The sequence below is a fragment of the Citrus sinensis genome, chromosome 1 (genome assembly GCF_022201045.2).
Source record: "Citrus sinensis cultivar Valencia sweet orange chromosome 1, DVS_A1.0, whole genome shotgun sequence".
NCBI classification, from domain to species: domain Eukaryota; kingdom Viridiplantae; phylum Streptophyta; class Magnoliopsida; order Sapindales; family Rutaceae; genus Citrus; species Citrus sinensis.
In genome coordinates this window covers 15015656-15033005 of record NC_068556.1, presented here as the reverse complement: position 1 = coordinate 15033005, position 17350 = coordinate 15015656, and the positions used below count along the sequence as shown (strand labels likewise).

Here is a 17350-nt window from a genome sequence, read left to right as displayed (position 1 = left end):
GAGCTTATGTGGGATGGTTCTGTAAGTATCTTGGTAATCCTGGACAACTGGCGAATTCTTATTATTTTGTCCTCCTCGAGTGGGGCTATTTTCATCTTTTTCTTTTATTCACTTGATAGTGACTCAAACAAGCTTGGTAAGCAAGTAATTCCCTTCGCTGTCATATATTCATTGCTTTTTGCCATGCGGCGAATGCTGGTGTAGTGGTCCAGCTGCTTTACTAGAGCTAATCACCCTTTTAAAGAGCACCCCTGACTTGTCTTGAGCTATACTCTAGATATGTAATAGTGCTGACTTTTCTTATCCTAAATCAATATCCCAAATTTACCTCTAAACAATATATATATATATATAGTAAAACTAATCCAATTGTTATTGAAGAACATCACATTTGATCGATTTGAACACCAAGAAACTGCAAATAGTTCGGGCCGCTTTATTAATTCCTCAAGGATATGGCAATTGATGCAGATTGATGAAGACATATTGTCTATTGGATGATGGAATTGTGTCGAAATAAATACTCTTATTTAATTGAGAAATATATGTGGCACTATTTGCACGACAAAAGGTATTGAGAAAGGCGAGTTTTAATACTGAGTAATACTAATGTCCAACAAACCAAGTTACAACATCATTCACAATCTTATCAACTCTTGGAGAATATACTTGATTTTCTCTGTTTTTTTAATATTACAATTTTTAAGCATCGATGTATAGCAATTTTGGATTTTTGGTTGGGGGCTAGTTCATAGACAAATTTAAAATTCATGATAAAAAATCATGTCTAGAAAAAAAATTTGCACCAAAAATAAAATAAATTTTACGTTTCACATTTCAAAACTTATCTATGATTGATTCTATCCTAGTTTTCTTGAAAATTTTCTCCCAATGTATGTAATCAATGTATCTGTGAAGAAATCATCATTCATTTATGTTAGTGAATGGAATGAAGTTGAAGCAGAGCATGATGTTGCTGTGTAGCTGACTGTAGCAGATCAATTCACTAAGCTGACCTGGCAAAGTTAGTTAGCTGGTTGAGCTGAAGTGTAAAATTAGTTATGCAGCAAATGGTTATGTGATGTAACAAACTTGTGTGTGTGTTGAGCAAATTGTAGCTTAATATAAATATCAGTCTGTATTCATTAAGCTAATGCTTGAGTAATAAAGAATCTAAAAACTTCTTTACAGAGCTTTCTTTTATTTTCTTTCATTTTCTAGCTTGCCAAACAATAGAAAACATCTTTTCTTTCAATTTAATGGATTAAATTGCTATACGAATAATGTGTTCTCAAAATGTTGTAGTAGCGCCAACATTGATAATTTCTCAATATTTTTATTTCAACTCTAAGAAGGCATTAATTTTTTCTTCCCCAAAATTTGAGGTGGCCCATGCACGTTGTTTCGCCACAGGCCTCGATTATCATGTTGTTCAGCAGGAAATATTTCTTAAAGAGAAGTAAAAATTACTTCCACAACGCATTTGGGGAGATTAAAACTCTCAACCTCAATCATAAGATGAGAAAGAACCCACCATTAGATTAACTATGATTTGCAAGATTATTCTTGATTTAATCACATGAAAAAATTTAATTTCCTTAATAAAAATTGTTTAACTTAAATTACAATTCCTATACCCTGGTATATTTGCAATAAATTACTATATTTCTTTAGAACGCCTATAAAATACTCTAAATACTCATTAATTAAGTGTAATATTATTACTAAGAAATAATATACTCTCAAATACTTATATATAGTTTTCTTAAACAATAATACACGTGTATCATTCTATTTTCTTAGAGATTGATAAATTATATCTTCTCCAAGATTTCCCATTTTGCAAAACAGCAAACAGCTGCCCAATTAGTTAATCTCACCTCATTTCTATTAGAAATTTTCTAGAAATCTTGAATCCAAGAGTAGAGAAATCGATATTGTATAGGGTTTGCGTTCATATATATTAATGAATTCCTTGTAAAGTCTACGTGGAGTGTTTTGATCGTGCACGTAATAGTTACACACGTCGAGCAATAACGAACACTTTGTGTGTATCATCACCACCTCCAAATAAAAAAATATGCACCGCGTTACCAACAAGCGCGTAGATCAACTGGCATGGGGTTGTTTTAACTTAACTAAGGTCCTCGGTTCGAGGCTTGGGAATGCAGCTGCGTTAAATACTTGTTGGGGGAGCTTTGCCGCCCTAGTGGTCCTACTCGGCTCGAATCTAGATTAGTCAGGGCCCAATGTAGTCTTCGGATGCCAAATGATTTAATACACTGAAAAAAAAAAAACACCGCGTTTGTTGTATGCCTTTCGACGAATCAATTTAATGACTAGGAGTCATCTAATTGAAAGACATGATCGTTCTATTTTTTTAAGTCATATTCATTAACTTTCAGCTGTGCAAAAGACACAATAGTGCGAGTGCAGTAACAGGCCAACAACAAACTGCCTTCGAATTTAAGACCAGACAAGAAAAAGGAAAAAGAGCAGAAGCTCACACTCTTGTTTTATAAACACTTAAAACCAAAAAAGAGAAAGAGAAAGAATCAGTCGAGTTTGAGCACACATTTAATCTACACAAAGTCATGGCTTTCTCTCTATCCTTTTCCTCCTTTGTCCATCCTCAGCTTCTGAGAATTGTTGCCAAGATGTCTTTCTTTGACACTTTCTTGTTTTATGTTAGTGCTCTCTCTCTCTCTCTCTCTCTCTCTCTCTCTCTCTCTCTCTCTCATTTCATTAATTTATTTCTATTTTTTTAACGTAAAATTTACGATCTTAAGAGTAAAAAATACATTAATATATAAAGTTTTATGTTTCAGAACGACAATTTTATGCTTGAACTTAAAATATTTTATGCACTTAGCAAAATCTTTTATTGGTACAAAATTTGAAATATGAAGAAATCAATTATTATCTGCCCAAGAGTAAAATCAGGTGGTTTTTGGGCGATTTTCTTTGCTTTTGGCCACCTTAGTTTAAATTCTAAGAAGATAAGAGGTTAAAAATTTGATTCAGACTTTGCTCACTCTTCTTTGTATTTAAAAAAAAAAATGAAATAAAAATTATTGATAATTATTTTTATTTTTTTGAAGGTTATACATATTTTGGACAAGCTAGATTTATGGCACAGATTACCGGTGCTACTGGGGCTTGCTTATCTGGGGATCAGAAGGCACCTGCATCAGCGGTATAATCTACTGCATGTCGGCGAGATCAACGGTCAGAAGTATGACACGGAGGAAATTTGTTATCGGACGGCCGATGGGACATGCAATCACCCTTCCGATGATACAATTGGCAGCCAAGGAACCTTTTTTGGTCGCAACATGCCTCCATCCACTTCAACATATGGGGTATGTATGTGCATGCATAAATATATTGGCAATTAATAAAATCAACTTAAAAATTTTTTGAGTGTTGCATAGAATAATTGCAGTATTTTATATTTCTTTGATGTGTTCTATTTTAAACTTTGTATTTATGATATAATTTTTAAATTATGTGGAGGTAAGCAGTTGCTGGATCCTCATCCAGCGGTTGTGGCTACAAAGCTTTTGGCAAGGAAAAAGTTTATAGACAATGGGAAGCAGTTCAACATGATAGCATGCTCTTGGATTCAATTCATGATTCATGACTGGACTGATCATTTGGAGGACAGCAAACAGGTATATATTCATCTTACCTCTCAAATTAATAAGTATATAATTGCCTTGTGTTATATACGCACTAATTAACTTGTATATGCCATATTCACAGTTCAGATACTTGAGTTTATAACTAATTGAATTTATTATTTTTCAATCTTTTAAAAGAAAACAAACCCTATTAGTGCACATGGATAACAAGCCCACCCTCTTTCGTGAATTTTTTTTTGCCCTATATAGTGATATTACAATTAAAATTCTATTGATATTTATAATTAGAAATCTATCGGGACTACTTTTGATAAGTCTAGTATAATGCTATTCTACCCACAGGAGAAAAATTTTATCCTACCCGATTTAATTGAGAGGAAAATCGAGTTCTAACACCATCATTGGGTGCATGGGTTGTGCTAGTGAACTAATTGGCGTCCCTTTTGTGAATTTGAAAAGCCTATTTTCTTTATTTCTTATTTGTTTTATGGATATATATGTGAAGGATAGGTTGTGGTTATTGTCTTTGACTAACAGTTTATTACAGGTAGAACTCACAGCTCCTGATGAAGAAATCGCAAGTGGTTGTCCATTAAAATCATTCAAATTTTTTAAAACTAAGGGGGTCCCAACTTCTACACCTTCTGTGAAAACTGGTTCTCTAAATACGAGAACTCCTTGGTGGTAAGCATTTATAATGTTAGCATCATATGTTTTTTCAAATTAGATTATAGATTTACTAATATTTACAATCATAAGTCTATTTAAATTTTTTGTAAACTCAGAATGTTCCTGATCTGAGAACTTGAATTCTCACCTTAAGAATGAAACAAAGAAGTGCATATCTCTTTAGTGTTGTTTTACTACTGTACTGAGGAGTTATTTACAAAGACCATACATCTTTAGTATCGTTTTAGTCAACCTTACAAGAAAGTCATATTAATTGATTTGGTAATTAAACTTGAGTACAGGGATGCGAGTGTAATTTATGGCAATAATGAAGAAGGCATGAAAAGAGTGAGGACATTCAAAGATGGAAAGCTAAAAATAGGAGGAGATGGACTGCTTGAGCATGATGAGAAATGGATTCCAATCTCAGGTGACATTAGAAACTTCTGGGCAGGCTTCACCCTCTTGCAAGCGTTGTTTGTCAAAGAGCACAATGCTGTTTGTGATAAGCTCAAAGTAATTAATTAAGTCACAACTTTTCTTCTTTATTTGCAAGTACTTAATCTTCTTTTCAGAGCACCTCTTCTGTAATAATTAGCTGATGATTACTGAACTTGTTTTATTACGTGTCATCTTTACTAGGACCATTATCCTGATCTTGATGATGAAAAGTTGTACCGACATGCGAGATTGGTGACTTCGGCTGTCATTGCTAAAGTACACACCATTGATTGGACTGTAGAACTCTTAAAAACTGATACTCTTTCGGCAGGGATGAGGATCAACTGGTAACACTCTCTTAGGGTCTGTTTGGTAAAGTGTTTGCAGCTGTAGTCTGAAAATTAAAGTTATTTTATTCTCAATTATTCGATTAAAATTTTATGTAATGTTTACTGTTTTTCTTAAAGTTATAATTTAAAAAGCCATATTTATTAAATACTATATTTATTATTTATTTCATAGCTAAAGCTTCGATTTCATAGATATAGCACAGATTAATAAAACAAAATCTTAAATTAAAGTACTCCAAGGGTACAAGATCATTAGAGGGTAAATTTCGCTCACATCAAAATTAAACTTTATGACCGTGTAGGTATGGATTTTTGGGAAAGAAATTCAAGGATTTATTTGGACATATTTGTGGTCCAATACTAAGTGGATTGGTTGGTCTTAAGAAGCCAAGAGATCATGGAGTCCCCTATTCACTTACTGAGGAATTTGCAAGCGTTTACAGAATGCATTCTCTTCTTCCTGACAAGCTTATACTCAGGGACATCAATTCCACCAAATCAGATTATGCATGCCCTCCTGTGCAACAAGAGTAAACTCTCCTCCACTTTTCTTATTCTATTTTCACTGTCTCATTATTTGTCACAAACAAGAATGCAATTGTAATATCACTAACTCACTACTATGAAAAATATATATTTTTTTAGGGTGGCAATGAAAGAAATGGCAGGAAAAGAAGGGGAGAGAAGACTATCAAAAATTGGAATGGAGCAAATGCTGGTATCAATGGGACATCAGGCTTGTGGAGCTGTCACGTTGTGGAACTATCCGTTGTGGATGAGGAACCTTGTTGCCCATGATATTAATGGTGAAGATAGACCAAACCCAGTTGACATGGCAGCTTTAGAAAGTAATTCCACTTTTCCAACTTCTCTTAATTATTAGACGATTAGATAGGTTGTAACATAAACCGATATATAAGTGAGATATTTTGAATAATTTTCTTTAAAATATAGGGATTAACTGAGTAATTGGTTCTAATTATAGAGACTAAAGGAATATTTACCCTTACTTTTTGTTTAATTAGATTTATCACATTTCCTTTTTATTAGACCATGAAAAGTCCTTTTTGTCATAATGCCTAGTGATTGACACACTAATATGGAGAAATTCTAAAATATCTCTATTGTATTATATTTACTTAATGCATGTAAGACATATTTACATAAATTAAAAATAACTACTAATTTACATAATGATTTTTCAAAATAAATATGTAAATGTCATATATACATCAAATGGATATAGCATATCAGAGGTACTCTAAAATCTATTAATATGATATTAGAGCTAATTAATTAGATTACTGTTGTTGTACAATCAGTCTATAGGGACAGGGAGAGAGGTGTATCTCGTTACAATGAATTTCGAAGGAACCTATTAATGATTCCTATAAGCAAATGGGAAGATTTGACAGACGACAAAGAAGTTATTAAAGTTCTCCAGGAAGTATATGGAGACGACGTTGAAAAGATGGATCTACAAGTGGGATTGCATGCTGAGAAGAAGATCAAAGGCTTTGCAATAAGCGAGACAGCTTTCTTTATCTTTCTTCTTATTGCATCAAGGTATATACTATTCTTCCATTTAAAAAGTGTAGTGGTGGGATTCAAGCATTTGAGTCCCGACTTAAATCTGAATTGGTTTGGTAATTATTAGTATTTGTCACAATTATATCTAGTTTGCTACAACTATATCTAGTTAGTTAATCATATCATATCATATCTTAAGTTTTAGTTTTGCTAATAGAAATACAAAATATATGATATGATATGAAATACAAAATATATGTGCAGGAGGCTAGAAGCTGATCGTTTCTTCACCACCAATTTCAATTCCAAAACTTACACTGAGAAAGGCTTGGAATGGGTAAACAAAACTGAGACATTGAAAGATGTTATTGATCGGCACTTTCCTGAAATGACAAAAAAATGGATGAGGTGTTCAAGTGCATTCTCTGTTTGGGATTCAGAGCCTAATCAATCCAACTACATTCCCCTGTATCTGCGTTTAGCCCCTTGATAGGCTATGTTTGGGAGGTCAATCTTATCAACAACACATCTTTTTATAAAATTTGCATTTGTGTACGTAGATGTAATAATACTTCTGCTCATGCCAAAGAATATTGGAATAAGATTTCAGAAATTTTCTACAACAAAAAATACCAACATCGTCCATTTTTGTTAACAAAACATGAGTATAGATTAAAAAAAAAATGCAATACGATACAACCAAAAAAAATATTCACTTGATAAATTTAGTATTATTCAATTTCTTAAGTAAATATAATATTTTTTAAAGTGAACATAGTTTAAGAGATGTGATTTAATTCGTGCTATCACACACATTATGGTGCGCGACAATACACGTCGCTAATTTTTATTATGGAGTTTTAGGTCTTACAACAAAACTCCCATAATAGGAGCTCATGTATTCTGTTGCACACCATAACATGTGTGAGAGCGTTATATCAACTTCCCATAATTCAAACCATTAAAACTAATTTGTCAAAGGCACAACATTTAGTGGGGACTAAATTACGCAGTTTAAAATTTTCAGGGACTCAAGTGTTTTTAAGCAAATTTAGAAGGTAGTTGGGTGTAACTTGCTTTAGCGCGGGGAATCTTAACAGTAAAATAAATTCAAACTCACTTCGCGGTAAAAAGAATCATCAAAAAGACAAAAATAACCTTAAATCAGGCCAATTTGATTGTCACGCGGCGGTTACTTGTTATGCCCTAAGAGGAAGCCCTTTGGAATGAAGGGCATGATGCTTTTTCATTTATCAGCCGCCTCCACATTTGGACGTCTGCAGTTCTTCCCGCCATTTTCTCTGCTTCATATTTTTCAATGCCATTGTCACATACTCACATTTTTCTCTAATATATATTAAAATTACAAAACAGAAACATAAACCTAAAATATAAAACAGAAAACAAAATAAATAAATCTCTCAAATTTTAGAAACAGAAACAGAAAAAAATATGGGTATTAAAGATCTTCTCAGATTCATGAAACCCTACATTAAACCCATTCACATCAAGAAATATGCTGGCAAGCGAGTAAATATCAAATCCTTTTTTTTTTTAAATTCAATTTTAATCTTTTCCAATTTTTGTAATTGTTTATTTTACCTTTGGTGGGTTTATTTGCAGGTGGGTATTGATGCATATTCATGGCTTCATAAAGGAGGTAATATGCAGAGCTTTTTTTTTTATTAAATAAATTATTTTTGGTGAATGTATCGAAATTATTTATTAATTTATTTGTTTTTTTATGTGGGGAAAAAATTGCAGCATATTCATGTAGCATGGAGCTATGTTTAAATTCAACTAGTGAAAGGAAATTGCGATACATAGACTATTTTATGCATCGAATAAATCTTCTTCGTCACTACAATATAACACCTGTGGTTGTATTTGATGGAGGAAATATTCCCTGTAAGGCCGCCACAGAGCAAGAAAGACACAGGTATGATAACCCCAATCTTTTTTTTTTTTTTTAAAGAAATGTTATTGCAACCCAATTGAAGAAAAAATTGAGTAGAATTTTATATCTTTGGTAATTTTCAGGAGAAGAGAAGCTAACCGCGATTTGGCAATGGCAAAACTTAAAGAGGGGGATGCCCGAGCTGCTTCAGAGCTCTTCCAGGTATCGATAATTTGCCATTCCTGGTGGACCAGACTACCCAATATAGGACGCACGAAACCACCACCATACCCTGATCCTTTCATACTTGTTTGGGAGCTTGGGTTTACGAATTTTAATTATCTAATCCAAAAGACTAGCCTATTGGGTGGAGGGCCTATTTTACTTATAAACTCAAGTAACTTCTCTTTACTAGTCAATGTAGGACACAACTTAACATTTGCTTATCAGTGGAAACAAATGATCTTGATGCTGTTAAACAGTGTCATTATGTTTTGTTAACAGCTTTGGATGTTTATTGGAACCTAAAATTCATACCATTTTTCTGCTTTTGTTCTGATTTCATATCTGCAATTTTGTTTGCCTGTAGAAAGCGATTAGCATCACTCCAGCCATAGCTCATCAACTGATTCAGGTAAATGATTCACATTTGCCTACCAGTTTAAGTCTTGAATTTGTCATTAGCTTAATTGATTTTATGAATCTTAGATCACTATAGCCTATTATCTCTTGCATTTGTTGTTATGCAGGTATTAAGATCAGAGAACATCAACTTTGTGGTAGCTCCCTATGAGGCTGATGCTCAGTTAGCATACCTTTCCAGTCTTGATGTAGAAAAAGGTGGAATTGTGGCAGTGATTACTGAAGATAGTGATCTAATAACATATGGTTGCAAAGCTGTAAGCACTTGTATGAAACTCTGGTATCATGCAGATGGAGCTCTATTAATCTTTTGGTGATTTCTTTTCTTTACTTATTGAAAATTTTCTGATTTCCATTGGTTCACAACAGACTGTTTTTAAGATGGATCAACATGGCAATGGGGAAGAGCTTTTACTAGATAATGTTTTTGGGTCTGAGACATGTACACCATCCTTTCGGAATTTTGACCAGGAGCTGTTTATAGGTAAGTTCAATGTCAAACCTTAAAGATTTGTTATAAATGTGTATGCATTATCAGGTTTTAGAAAAGACATTTGACAAAGTTTTTGGAGCTCATCCCATGAAACCAGAAGTGATTTTGGATAATTAAACAGATACTGATTTCTTTTTAAAAAATTATGCTTGCTGATCTTATATCTAAATATGATGATCACCTTTTGCTCATGTAGTTTGTAAATTTGTTTCAATTATCAGAAATGGAAACATAACTGAATAACATTTTCTCATTTCATTTGATAAAACAATATGTTTAATTATCTTATTGACATTTTTACTTAAGAAGTAATGGCATTTTCCCAGGTATGTGTGTTGTGGCTGGGTGTGATTTTCTTCCATCTATCCCTGGAATTGGGATTGCAAAGGCATATTCCATGGTTTCAAAATACCGAAATCTAGATCGTGTAAGTGTCCACTATTGAATACATTCTCAATCCTGTGAAAACTTCCTGAACACAATAGAATGCCTTGTTTCCAACCATTTTTGAAGGGCCGTCATTTGACATGATGCTGATCTAAATGCTTTCTTCGTAGGTTTTATCAGTTCTGAAGTTGGAGAAGGGCAGTCAAGTACCTGAAGATTACTCCAAATCTTTCAGAGAAGCGGTTGCAGTATTCCAGCATGCAAGGATGTATGTTGATTGTGAAAATTAGATTAATGCAATAAATCCATGCCCGATATTCAGATCATTTTGCATATACATAATGCCTTTTAACATCATTTGTAGATATGATGGTGATGCAAAGAAGCTTGAACACATTAAACCACTACCACAGAAGCTTCTGCAGTCTCTAGGTGGAGAGCTTGACTTTTTAGGACCGTATCCTTTGAATCATTCAGCCTTCTTTTGCTTTCAGTAAAGTTGCAGTATTGATCGCCATGTTTCCTTGTTGGCATCTTCTGATATGCCCGGCACATCTGTTGCCTTCCAGACAGTTTTCACTATCAGGCATTGGAAATATTGTGGCAGTTTAGTTGACCTCAAATATGGAATGTTAAAGCATTTCTATCTAATACTAGTGCACTACATAATCTTGTGCAGTTAGTTTTGAGACAAACATTCTTTTCCTTGACCGTTATGATTTTATTAGAGAAATTCCTCCATCAATAACCACTGCAATTGCTGAAGGACGCTTAGATCCAGTAGGCATGGAGGCCTTCAATGTTTCTTTAAGTTCTCAAAGTCCCGTTGGAAAAACTTTGAGTAGACTTAAGAAGGCTGAAATCACTGCGGGATCCAGAGAGGAAACTGGTTTTATGTTATTTACATCACAGAAAACCATGGAAAAAGGTATTACAGGCAAGCTTTTAATCCCGCATTTCTTTTGTTTTTCGTTTTCCAATAATTGTTTTAGAATTTTATTGATAACTTGAGAGTATCCCCATGCAGCTTGAAAACTCAGAACTTGTTCTTGCAATGGCAAAAATAAATGAATTAGTGCATGCATTCTTGTATTTATCTTTACATGTTTAACAAAGATTAGAACCTAAAAAATAATCAGCATAGTTTACAATGTCATGGCTTTTGGTGGCAGCCCCGAAGGAGGTCTCGGTTTTATGTGAAAGGAGCTACTTGAATGAAGATGCTGCACTTCAGAAATTACTTTTGCCTTTAAAAGATCATGAAACAATCAAGGTTCCAGATGACTTTCCACTGAAAGTTCCTAACAATAACCCCTTCAAAAAAAGAAAACTTGACGAAATGCAATTAGATCAGATACAGAGCAATAGCAAAGAAGTTCTAGTTGTGACTGACATTGAGAAGTTGGATGTCTTGTGTATTACTCCTGATATTATTCTACCCAAGGCTCCTGAAAATAACAATTCTGGGAAAAGAAAGCTCCATAGCAATCAGTTGGATTGGCGACAGAGTATTTCGAAAGAAGTTTCGGTAATAACCGAGGTAGAAGACACAAACTTGCATGTTACTACGGAATCACAAGAAAGTGTGAATTCTAAGCCAAAAAAGATCTCTAAAGGGAAAGCGAGAAGTAAAACTGAGAAGAAAAAGACAAACAATTGCATGAGTTCTGTAAATAAAAGCACTAGTATCTTGAATTTCTTTCCTAGAGTGTAATTTTTAGGTTAATCTTTTGGTTTTTATGAATCATTATCCAATTCCAGAATTATGATAGTTATTCAGAAGCATTTATCTGAATTGAAACCACTCAAAAGATTTTGTGCCTGAAAGCAGAGATGGGAATGATGCGAGGAAGGAATCCAAAACAATGGGCTTCATTGATGGTCAGTAGACAGATGATCTCGGCATTAGCACTTAAGTGATATCTGATCTAAAATATGCACAATTTGACGTTTCGTTGTGCAATATGTTCTGTTTCCTTAGCCAAGAATTAAATCTAAAAAAAGAAGTCCTGGAATTTTGAATAAAATGAAAAATGAAGGAAGCGGATTCTGGAAATATTGCTAACAATTCAATTTTTTTTTATGTAAAATAAACTGAACCATTGTTTCATCAAGGTTGCAGTCGCTGGAGTTTTCATTCATGAAGTAATTATTTCCAGCTTTTGCTATATATTGGAAAATTGATCTTTGAAAATTCACAAGCTAGCCATCTGACCTAACAAGGGCTGGAAAGCTTTCCTCCTAAAACATTTTTTATCTCTGATTCATCTGAGGTTTCCTCCAGACAGTGACGGATATTTAAGAGCGGATTTCAGAAAATTTCAGAAACACATTTTGCGGTGCCTAGGAAATCACAGGCAGTAAATGAGCCGGTATATACGAGAAAGAGCTTAAATATTATTTGCCTATATGACCCTTGTGCCTTAGGGTTCTAATCACAGAGACAAGTTTACACAAGTTATTTGGTTGCAATCAGTATGCTTCCTTCATTGATAAGGGCTATGTTTCTCTTAGCGCATAAATTGGAAAATAAATTCTGCAGCAACAAAGCCAAAGGAAAGTAACTAAATATTATTTAGGGACTTTATTGTAAGGACAGACAGTTTTGCTCTGACAAATACTCTCCCTAAACAACTGAAACATGATGCCTGGCTACTTAATGCTTGTTTCGTTTAAGCAGTTGCTTAAACCAATAGGCAGACATCTTCGGATACCTCTTTAGAGTGGTGAAATCAACATAGACAATGCCAAACCTCGAGGTATAGCCTAACCTCCATTCAAAATTGTCAAGCAGTGACCATGCAAAGTAGCCAACGACATTTGCTCCATCATCAACAGCCTTCTTCAGTTGAGTCAAGTAGCCCTTGTAATAGTTTATCCTTGTGGTGTCATGCAATCCCTTAGGAAGTGTGACATTACCTGGATCATCCATACCTGTAGACGTGCATTAAAAAATTAACAGTCAAAATAGTTTAAATTTATTAATACAAATGCATAAACCAAGACAAATCTTGCAAAACAATCACTTAGTGTGAGAAAGTAACATTTGATAACTCGTACCATTTTCGGACAGAATGACTGTAGGGTTCCCATAACGCTCTTTTATGTACATTAAGGCCTTGTACATTCCCCAAGGTACATTGTATAGCCAATAAGAATTTGCCTGCAAACTCTCAATTCATTGCAAGAGGTAAATTATGATTTCCGCATTAAAAATAAAAAAGTAAATGTAATTGTAAAAGACATACTCTTGGACCAATTGGCACTCCATTCTTTTCATCTGAAAAATTCACAAGAAACTAAAATTTAGTTAAACAGATCCGATAAATCAAAGGATTGGTTTTCTTCTTTGTTCCTTCCAAGAGGCAGAAATAAATAAATGACTTACAAGCAAATCCAGCATTCCAATCCTGCTGATATCCCACTTGCTTTGGTTTTTTCAAATGTGGATCATACATGTAGTAGGCAGTATACTGGTTAATACCCACAAAATCTATTGATCCCTTTACCATTTTAACCTCTTCTTTTGTGAACTTGGGTAGCCTGTTGCCAACAATGTTTTGCATTGTTTTCGGGTACTCACCATAAACGATAGGATGAATAAACCTACAAATTACCCAGCAATTTTCACTACTTCAGTGATCCTCTTAAGAATTTCTACAAGTAACACTGCTTGAGATATATGAATTTTTCACTGAATTCATGCAATTCCTTAGGCACTATGATACAGTTTACAAACTATTGTTAGACATTAAAGCGAGTTAATGCAAGTTGTAAGCATGTATTTCTCCTTCTCATACTTAAAATTTTCTGAATTCAGCAGTAATCCTGTAACCAAAAAGAAAAGAGGCATTTTTATCTGGCTTATTTTCAATTGGGGATTGGTTGTGAATTCCGAACTGTTCATGTTCCAGAGTGTTTAATCAAATAGATCAGGTTTTCATTATCTTAATTGAATAGGACCTAGGAAGCCACGAAATTTTTACCATCCAACATGAAAGTCTCTTGCTCTTTGAGCTGCATAGTTGTCAGCCTTTGATCTCGTAAGAGGTTCATACCAAACAAAATCCAAGAGAATTCCGATTCTTCCCTTCTGCTTTTGCTGAAATTACATGGAATGTATCAATTAAGGCAGTGATTTTCTAATGAAGCTAATCAACAACTCAAAAGAAGATAATAATTGCTAATCTTACTTCATATTTCTGTCGGTATCTCTGGACGGCTGCAGCATGGGATAAAATCAAATTATGGGCAACAATATAGGGCTCTGTTGCCGAATTTCCAACTGTACAATTTCCAAATGCTTTGGAACACCTCCCAGGAGCAAAGAAACCATTATCATAACCAAGAGCAGCTACCACTCTTGGTTCGTTAAATGTCATCCAATTCTTTACTCTGTCTCCAAATGTCTTGAAGCAAAAGTCAGCGTAATCAGCAAAGTCTTTCCTGTAGAGTAATATGAACACTTGTCAAAACAGATCTAACAAGAAACAATTTGCTAACATTAACATAGATGTGTATATATTAAAGTAAAGATTATGAGCTAGCACTTACACTACTCTCTTACTGAGCAATCCATTGTACTTCTTCTCGAGAGCTTCAGGAAGATCATAGTGATAAAGATTTGCATATGGAGTAATACCTAGAAAGCAGTTTAAAGAAACACCGTAGAGTTATATGCCTCTTTTGTATCAATCAATAAAGATTCAGCACTCAATTAAGTACGAACTTGACAATGCATTATTAACATAATCTTAATTGAACTTTACCTCTTTTGAGCAAGTAGTTGATCAGCTGATTGTAGTATGCAACTCCCTTCCAATTTACTTTCCCAGTTCCATCTGCATTAACAAATGGATTGCACAGGTTAAGGCCGGTCATAAAATTATATCTGGTGATGTAACAAGAACAAACTGATAAACGTACATGGGAAAATTCTGGACCAGGAAATTGAGAACCGGTATGCATCAAAATTCAAATTTGCCATGATATCAACATCCTCCTGTACAACAATAAGACTTGAATGAGCCCAAGGAACCTAGATCCAACATTATTGCATGTGCACCTTATATTGTCAATTTCCGTTGCAGACAGGTACATGGCTATTGGCAATTCAACACTGAATTATAGCAATTTAGCACTACAGATATTGTGCAAGCAATCCAGTTGCCAGTTCCTATTAGCAGTTTTTAAGTACACCGAAACATTGCCATTCCTAGCAACAGTGCTTTCTATAATTTGTACTCAACAGAAAGTTTGTACAAGATGTAACTGACTTGTATCAGGCGCACAATTAAAGCGGTAAAACATTTATTTCTACTTTTACTTTCAAGGGAAAGAATAAGTTGATCTTTGCATATGAATAGAAAATAGCTCATTAGATAGATATCAGTGAAGGCCATTAGTTGTAGAGATCCAGTTTTCTTTAAGATACATGAAAGTCGATTTTCTTTTTTAGAGGATTATAATAATTTAAATGAAGTTGATTTTCTTTTTTAGAGGATTATAATAATTTAAATGGCATTCTTGTAATTTTTAAAATTGGAATTGAATTTATTATTGTTAATAAATTAAGAAATGAACTATAATTATTAAAAATATAAAAGAAATTATAAATTCCTCAAATTTTTATTAGATAAATGAAGAAAATATTTAACAAAATAATTAATTTGACAATATCTATCGAATTTTAATTGGTTACTTCGATTTGTTTGATTTTGGATTATTATTTACTCTATAAATTGAAGAAAAAAAGAATTAAAAAAAAATCTAATTTCTAAATGTGGGCTGGCTATCTGATAATTACACTCCGTTGTTAACTTGTTACTGCATAAAAGTGAGTGTGTACTGACAGTTACAGTGAGAAAAATAGCGACAAATGATCACATTTAGCACGTGGCCCACTGCCCATATTCCCATAACGTGAAGAGTCAGTCCCCTTACCATAGGATTCCCCTCACACGTCCTGAGATAATCATTTTTTTCTTTTTATTTATTGCATGAATGATACGATTTACAACCCCATAATTTCATATTCAATCCCGTAAAATTCTTTATAGTTGTTTAAATTTTAACATTTATAAATAAATGATTAAAGAAATAAATAAAGGACATACTTTGTAACGGTGATATTGGTCCACGGACACATCCCCGGTGGCATTATTGGCAACAATTCCTGTTTCAGAATTAAAATTATTGAAAACAACTAAAATGCATTGAAAATAAACAAGAAATTAATAGTAAAATAAAGATATTATAATGATTAATTAATACCGGGCTTCTTAGCAAAGACATCCCAAATGCTGGGCCCACGACCCTCTTTGTGGGCCATGCCTTCCACTTGATAAGCGGACGTGGCCGTTCCAAACACAAAGCCGTTCGGGAGGCTTTCTCTGCTCAGCCCGCCGGTGTCGAAATGGACAGTTTCAGGCTGTGCGGCTTCATCGAAGTAAGATGTACCAGCAGCACACCGGATTGTAACAGTGCCGAGCAAGAGGGAGAAGTAGAAGGAGGCTGCAACTGCAAGCGGGACTCTCATCTTCAAAGAAAGAAAGAAAGAAAGAAAGAAATAGAGATAAGAACGACAGTGTGTGTGGGAATGCTGAACAGAGTAGAGCTGAAAGAGTGTTTTTATATATAAAAAGAGAATACGACGGATTTGTCTTGATATGTGTAGTAATTTAATTAGTATGTGATCACTAATTAAATCGGGTATCGAGAATTTAGGTACAGGTAAAAATGATTAATGGATTTAACTGTATAAAATTAAATAGATAAAATGAATGGCAGTAATTTAGATTCAAGATGTAATCTTCTGCCAACTCTGAGTTTTTATTATAATTTGAAGACCATCTTCAGTATAAAAATATTTAATCAATAAAAAATATGAAAAAAAATTATATTATTTTAAAATTTTATAAATATTTTAGATAAATAAAAAAATAACAGATAAAAAATTAAAAAAAATTGATTCTTAATATAAATAATTTATTAATACATATATAATTTTTAATTATAATTTTATTTAAAGCGAGACTTTGTAAGAATAATGATGAGTTGCCACTTGCCAGTAACTTCAACCTAAAATAAATTACACTCAAAACTCGAACGTATGTGACATGAGGTATTTATCCTTTAAAGTGAAAGAACGAGATGAAGAAGTGATGCTAACGAAATAATAGAACTACTAAAACAACTAGTGATTGACGTATCCAAAAAAGATCTTTATGAAGTAAGGCACATGCAATTGGCGTAAATTAGTAATTCTAAAAAAGTGTCTCAGCAGCATGTGGAGTGT

At 33.7% G+C, this 17350-nt stretch overlaps 3 protein-coding genes across 3 annotated transcripts; 2 read left to right on the top strand and 1 right to left on the bottom strand.

Annotated features, from left to right (window-relative positions):
* Nucleotides 1-2427: 2427 nt before the first annotated feature.
* Nucleotides 2428-7272, top strand: LOC102611343 (alpha-dioxygenase 2). Its single transcript, XM_006490678.4, has 10 exons — nt 2428-2687; nt 3102-3362; nt 3525-3674; nt 4192-4328; nt 4616-4829; nt 4956-5101; nt 5407-5634; nt 5750-5952; nt 6427-6670; nt 6899-7272. The coding sequence occupies exons 1-10, from the start codon at nt 2595-2597 to the stop codon at nt 7122-7124; spliced, it is 1902 nt and encodes a 633-aa protein (XP_006490741.1). The 5' UTR covers nt 2428-2594; the 3' UTR covers nt 7125-7272.
* Nucleotides 7273-7789: 517 nt separating this feature from the next.
* LOC102616157 (exonuclease 1) lies at nt 7790-11767 on the top strand. Its single transcript, XM_006490769.4, has 12 exons — nt 7790-8164; nt 8258-8294; nt 8399-8573; nt 8675-8753; nt 9121-9165; nt 9281-9430; nt 9543-9657; nt 9993-10093; nt 10224-10321; nt 10418-10510; nt 10782-10981; nt 11226-11767. Exons 1-12 carry the CDS (start codon nt 8087-8089, stop codon nt 11765-11767), a joined length of 1713 nt encoding a protein of 570 aa, XP_006490832.2. The 5' UTR covers nt 7790-8086.
* An 837-nt stretch (nt 11768-12604) lies between these two features.
* On the bottom strand, nt 12605-16672 carry LOC102611632 (beta-glucosidase 44-like). Its single transcript, XM_006490679.4, has 11 exons — nt 16327-16672; nt 16170-16228; nt 14980-15055; nt 14823-14894; nt 14608-14695; nt 14247-14499; nt 14040-14155; nt 13442-13659; nt 13302-13333; nt 13114-13216; nt 12605-12987 (listed from the first exon to the last, which is right to left on the bottom strand). Exons 1-11 carry the CDS (start codon nt 16589-16591, stop codon nt 12710-12712), a joined length of 1560 nt encoding a protein of 519 aa, XP_006490742.1. The 5' UTR covers nt 16592-16672; the 3' UTR covers nt 12605-12709.
* Between the last annotated feature and the right edge of the window lie 678 nt (nt 16673-17350).

Coding starts and splice junctions, on each gene's coding strand:
- LOC102611343 (XM_006490678.4), top strand. CDS start 2,595: ATGGCTTTCTCTCTATCCTTTTCCTCCTTTGTCCATCCTCAGCTTCTG. Junction 3,675..4,191: donor ATTTGGAGGACAGCAAACAG/GTATATATTCAT, acceptor AGTTTATTACAG/GTAGAACTCACAGCTCCTGA. Junction 5,102..5,406: donor GCAGGGATGAGGATCAACTG/GTAACACTCTCT, acceptor ATGACCGTGTAG/GTATGGATTTTTGGGAAAGA.
- LOC102611632 (XM_006490679.4), bottom strand. CDS start 16,591: ATGAGAGTCCCGCTTGCAGTTGCAGCCTCCTTCTACTTCTCCCTCTTG. Junction 15,056..16,169: donor ACCAATATCACCGTTACAAA/GTATGTCCTTTA, acceptor ATTGTTGTACAG/GAGGATGTTGATATCATGGC. Junction 14,500..14,607: donor TTGCTCAGTAAGAGAGTAGT/GTAAGTGCTAGC, acceptor ATTACTCTACAG/GAAAGACTTTGCTGATTACG.
- LOC102616157 (XM_006490769.4), top strand. CDS start 8,087: ATGGGTATTAAAGATCTTCTCAGATTCATGAAACCCTACATTAAACCC. Junction 8,165..8,257: donor AGAAATATGCTGGCAAGCGA/GTAAATATCAAA, acceptor GTTTATTTGCAG/GTGGGTATTGATGCATATTC. Junction 9,431..9,542: donor TAACATATGGTTGCAAAGCT/GTAAGCACTTGT, acceptor GGTTCACAACAG/ACTGTTTTTAAGATGGATCA.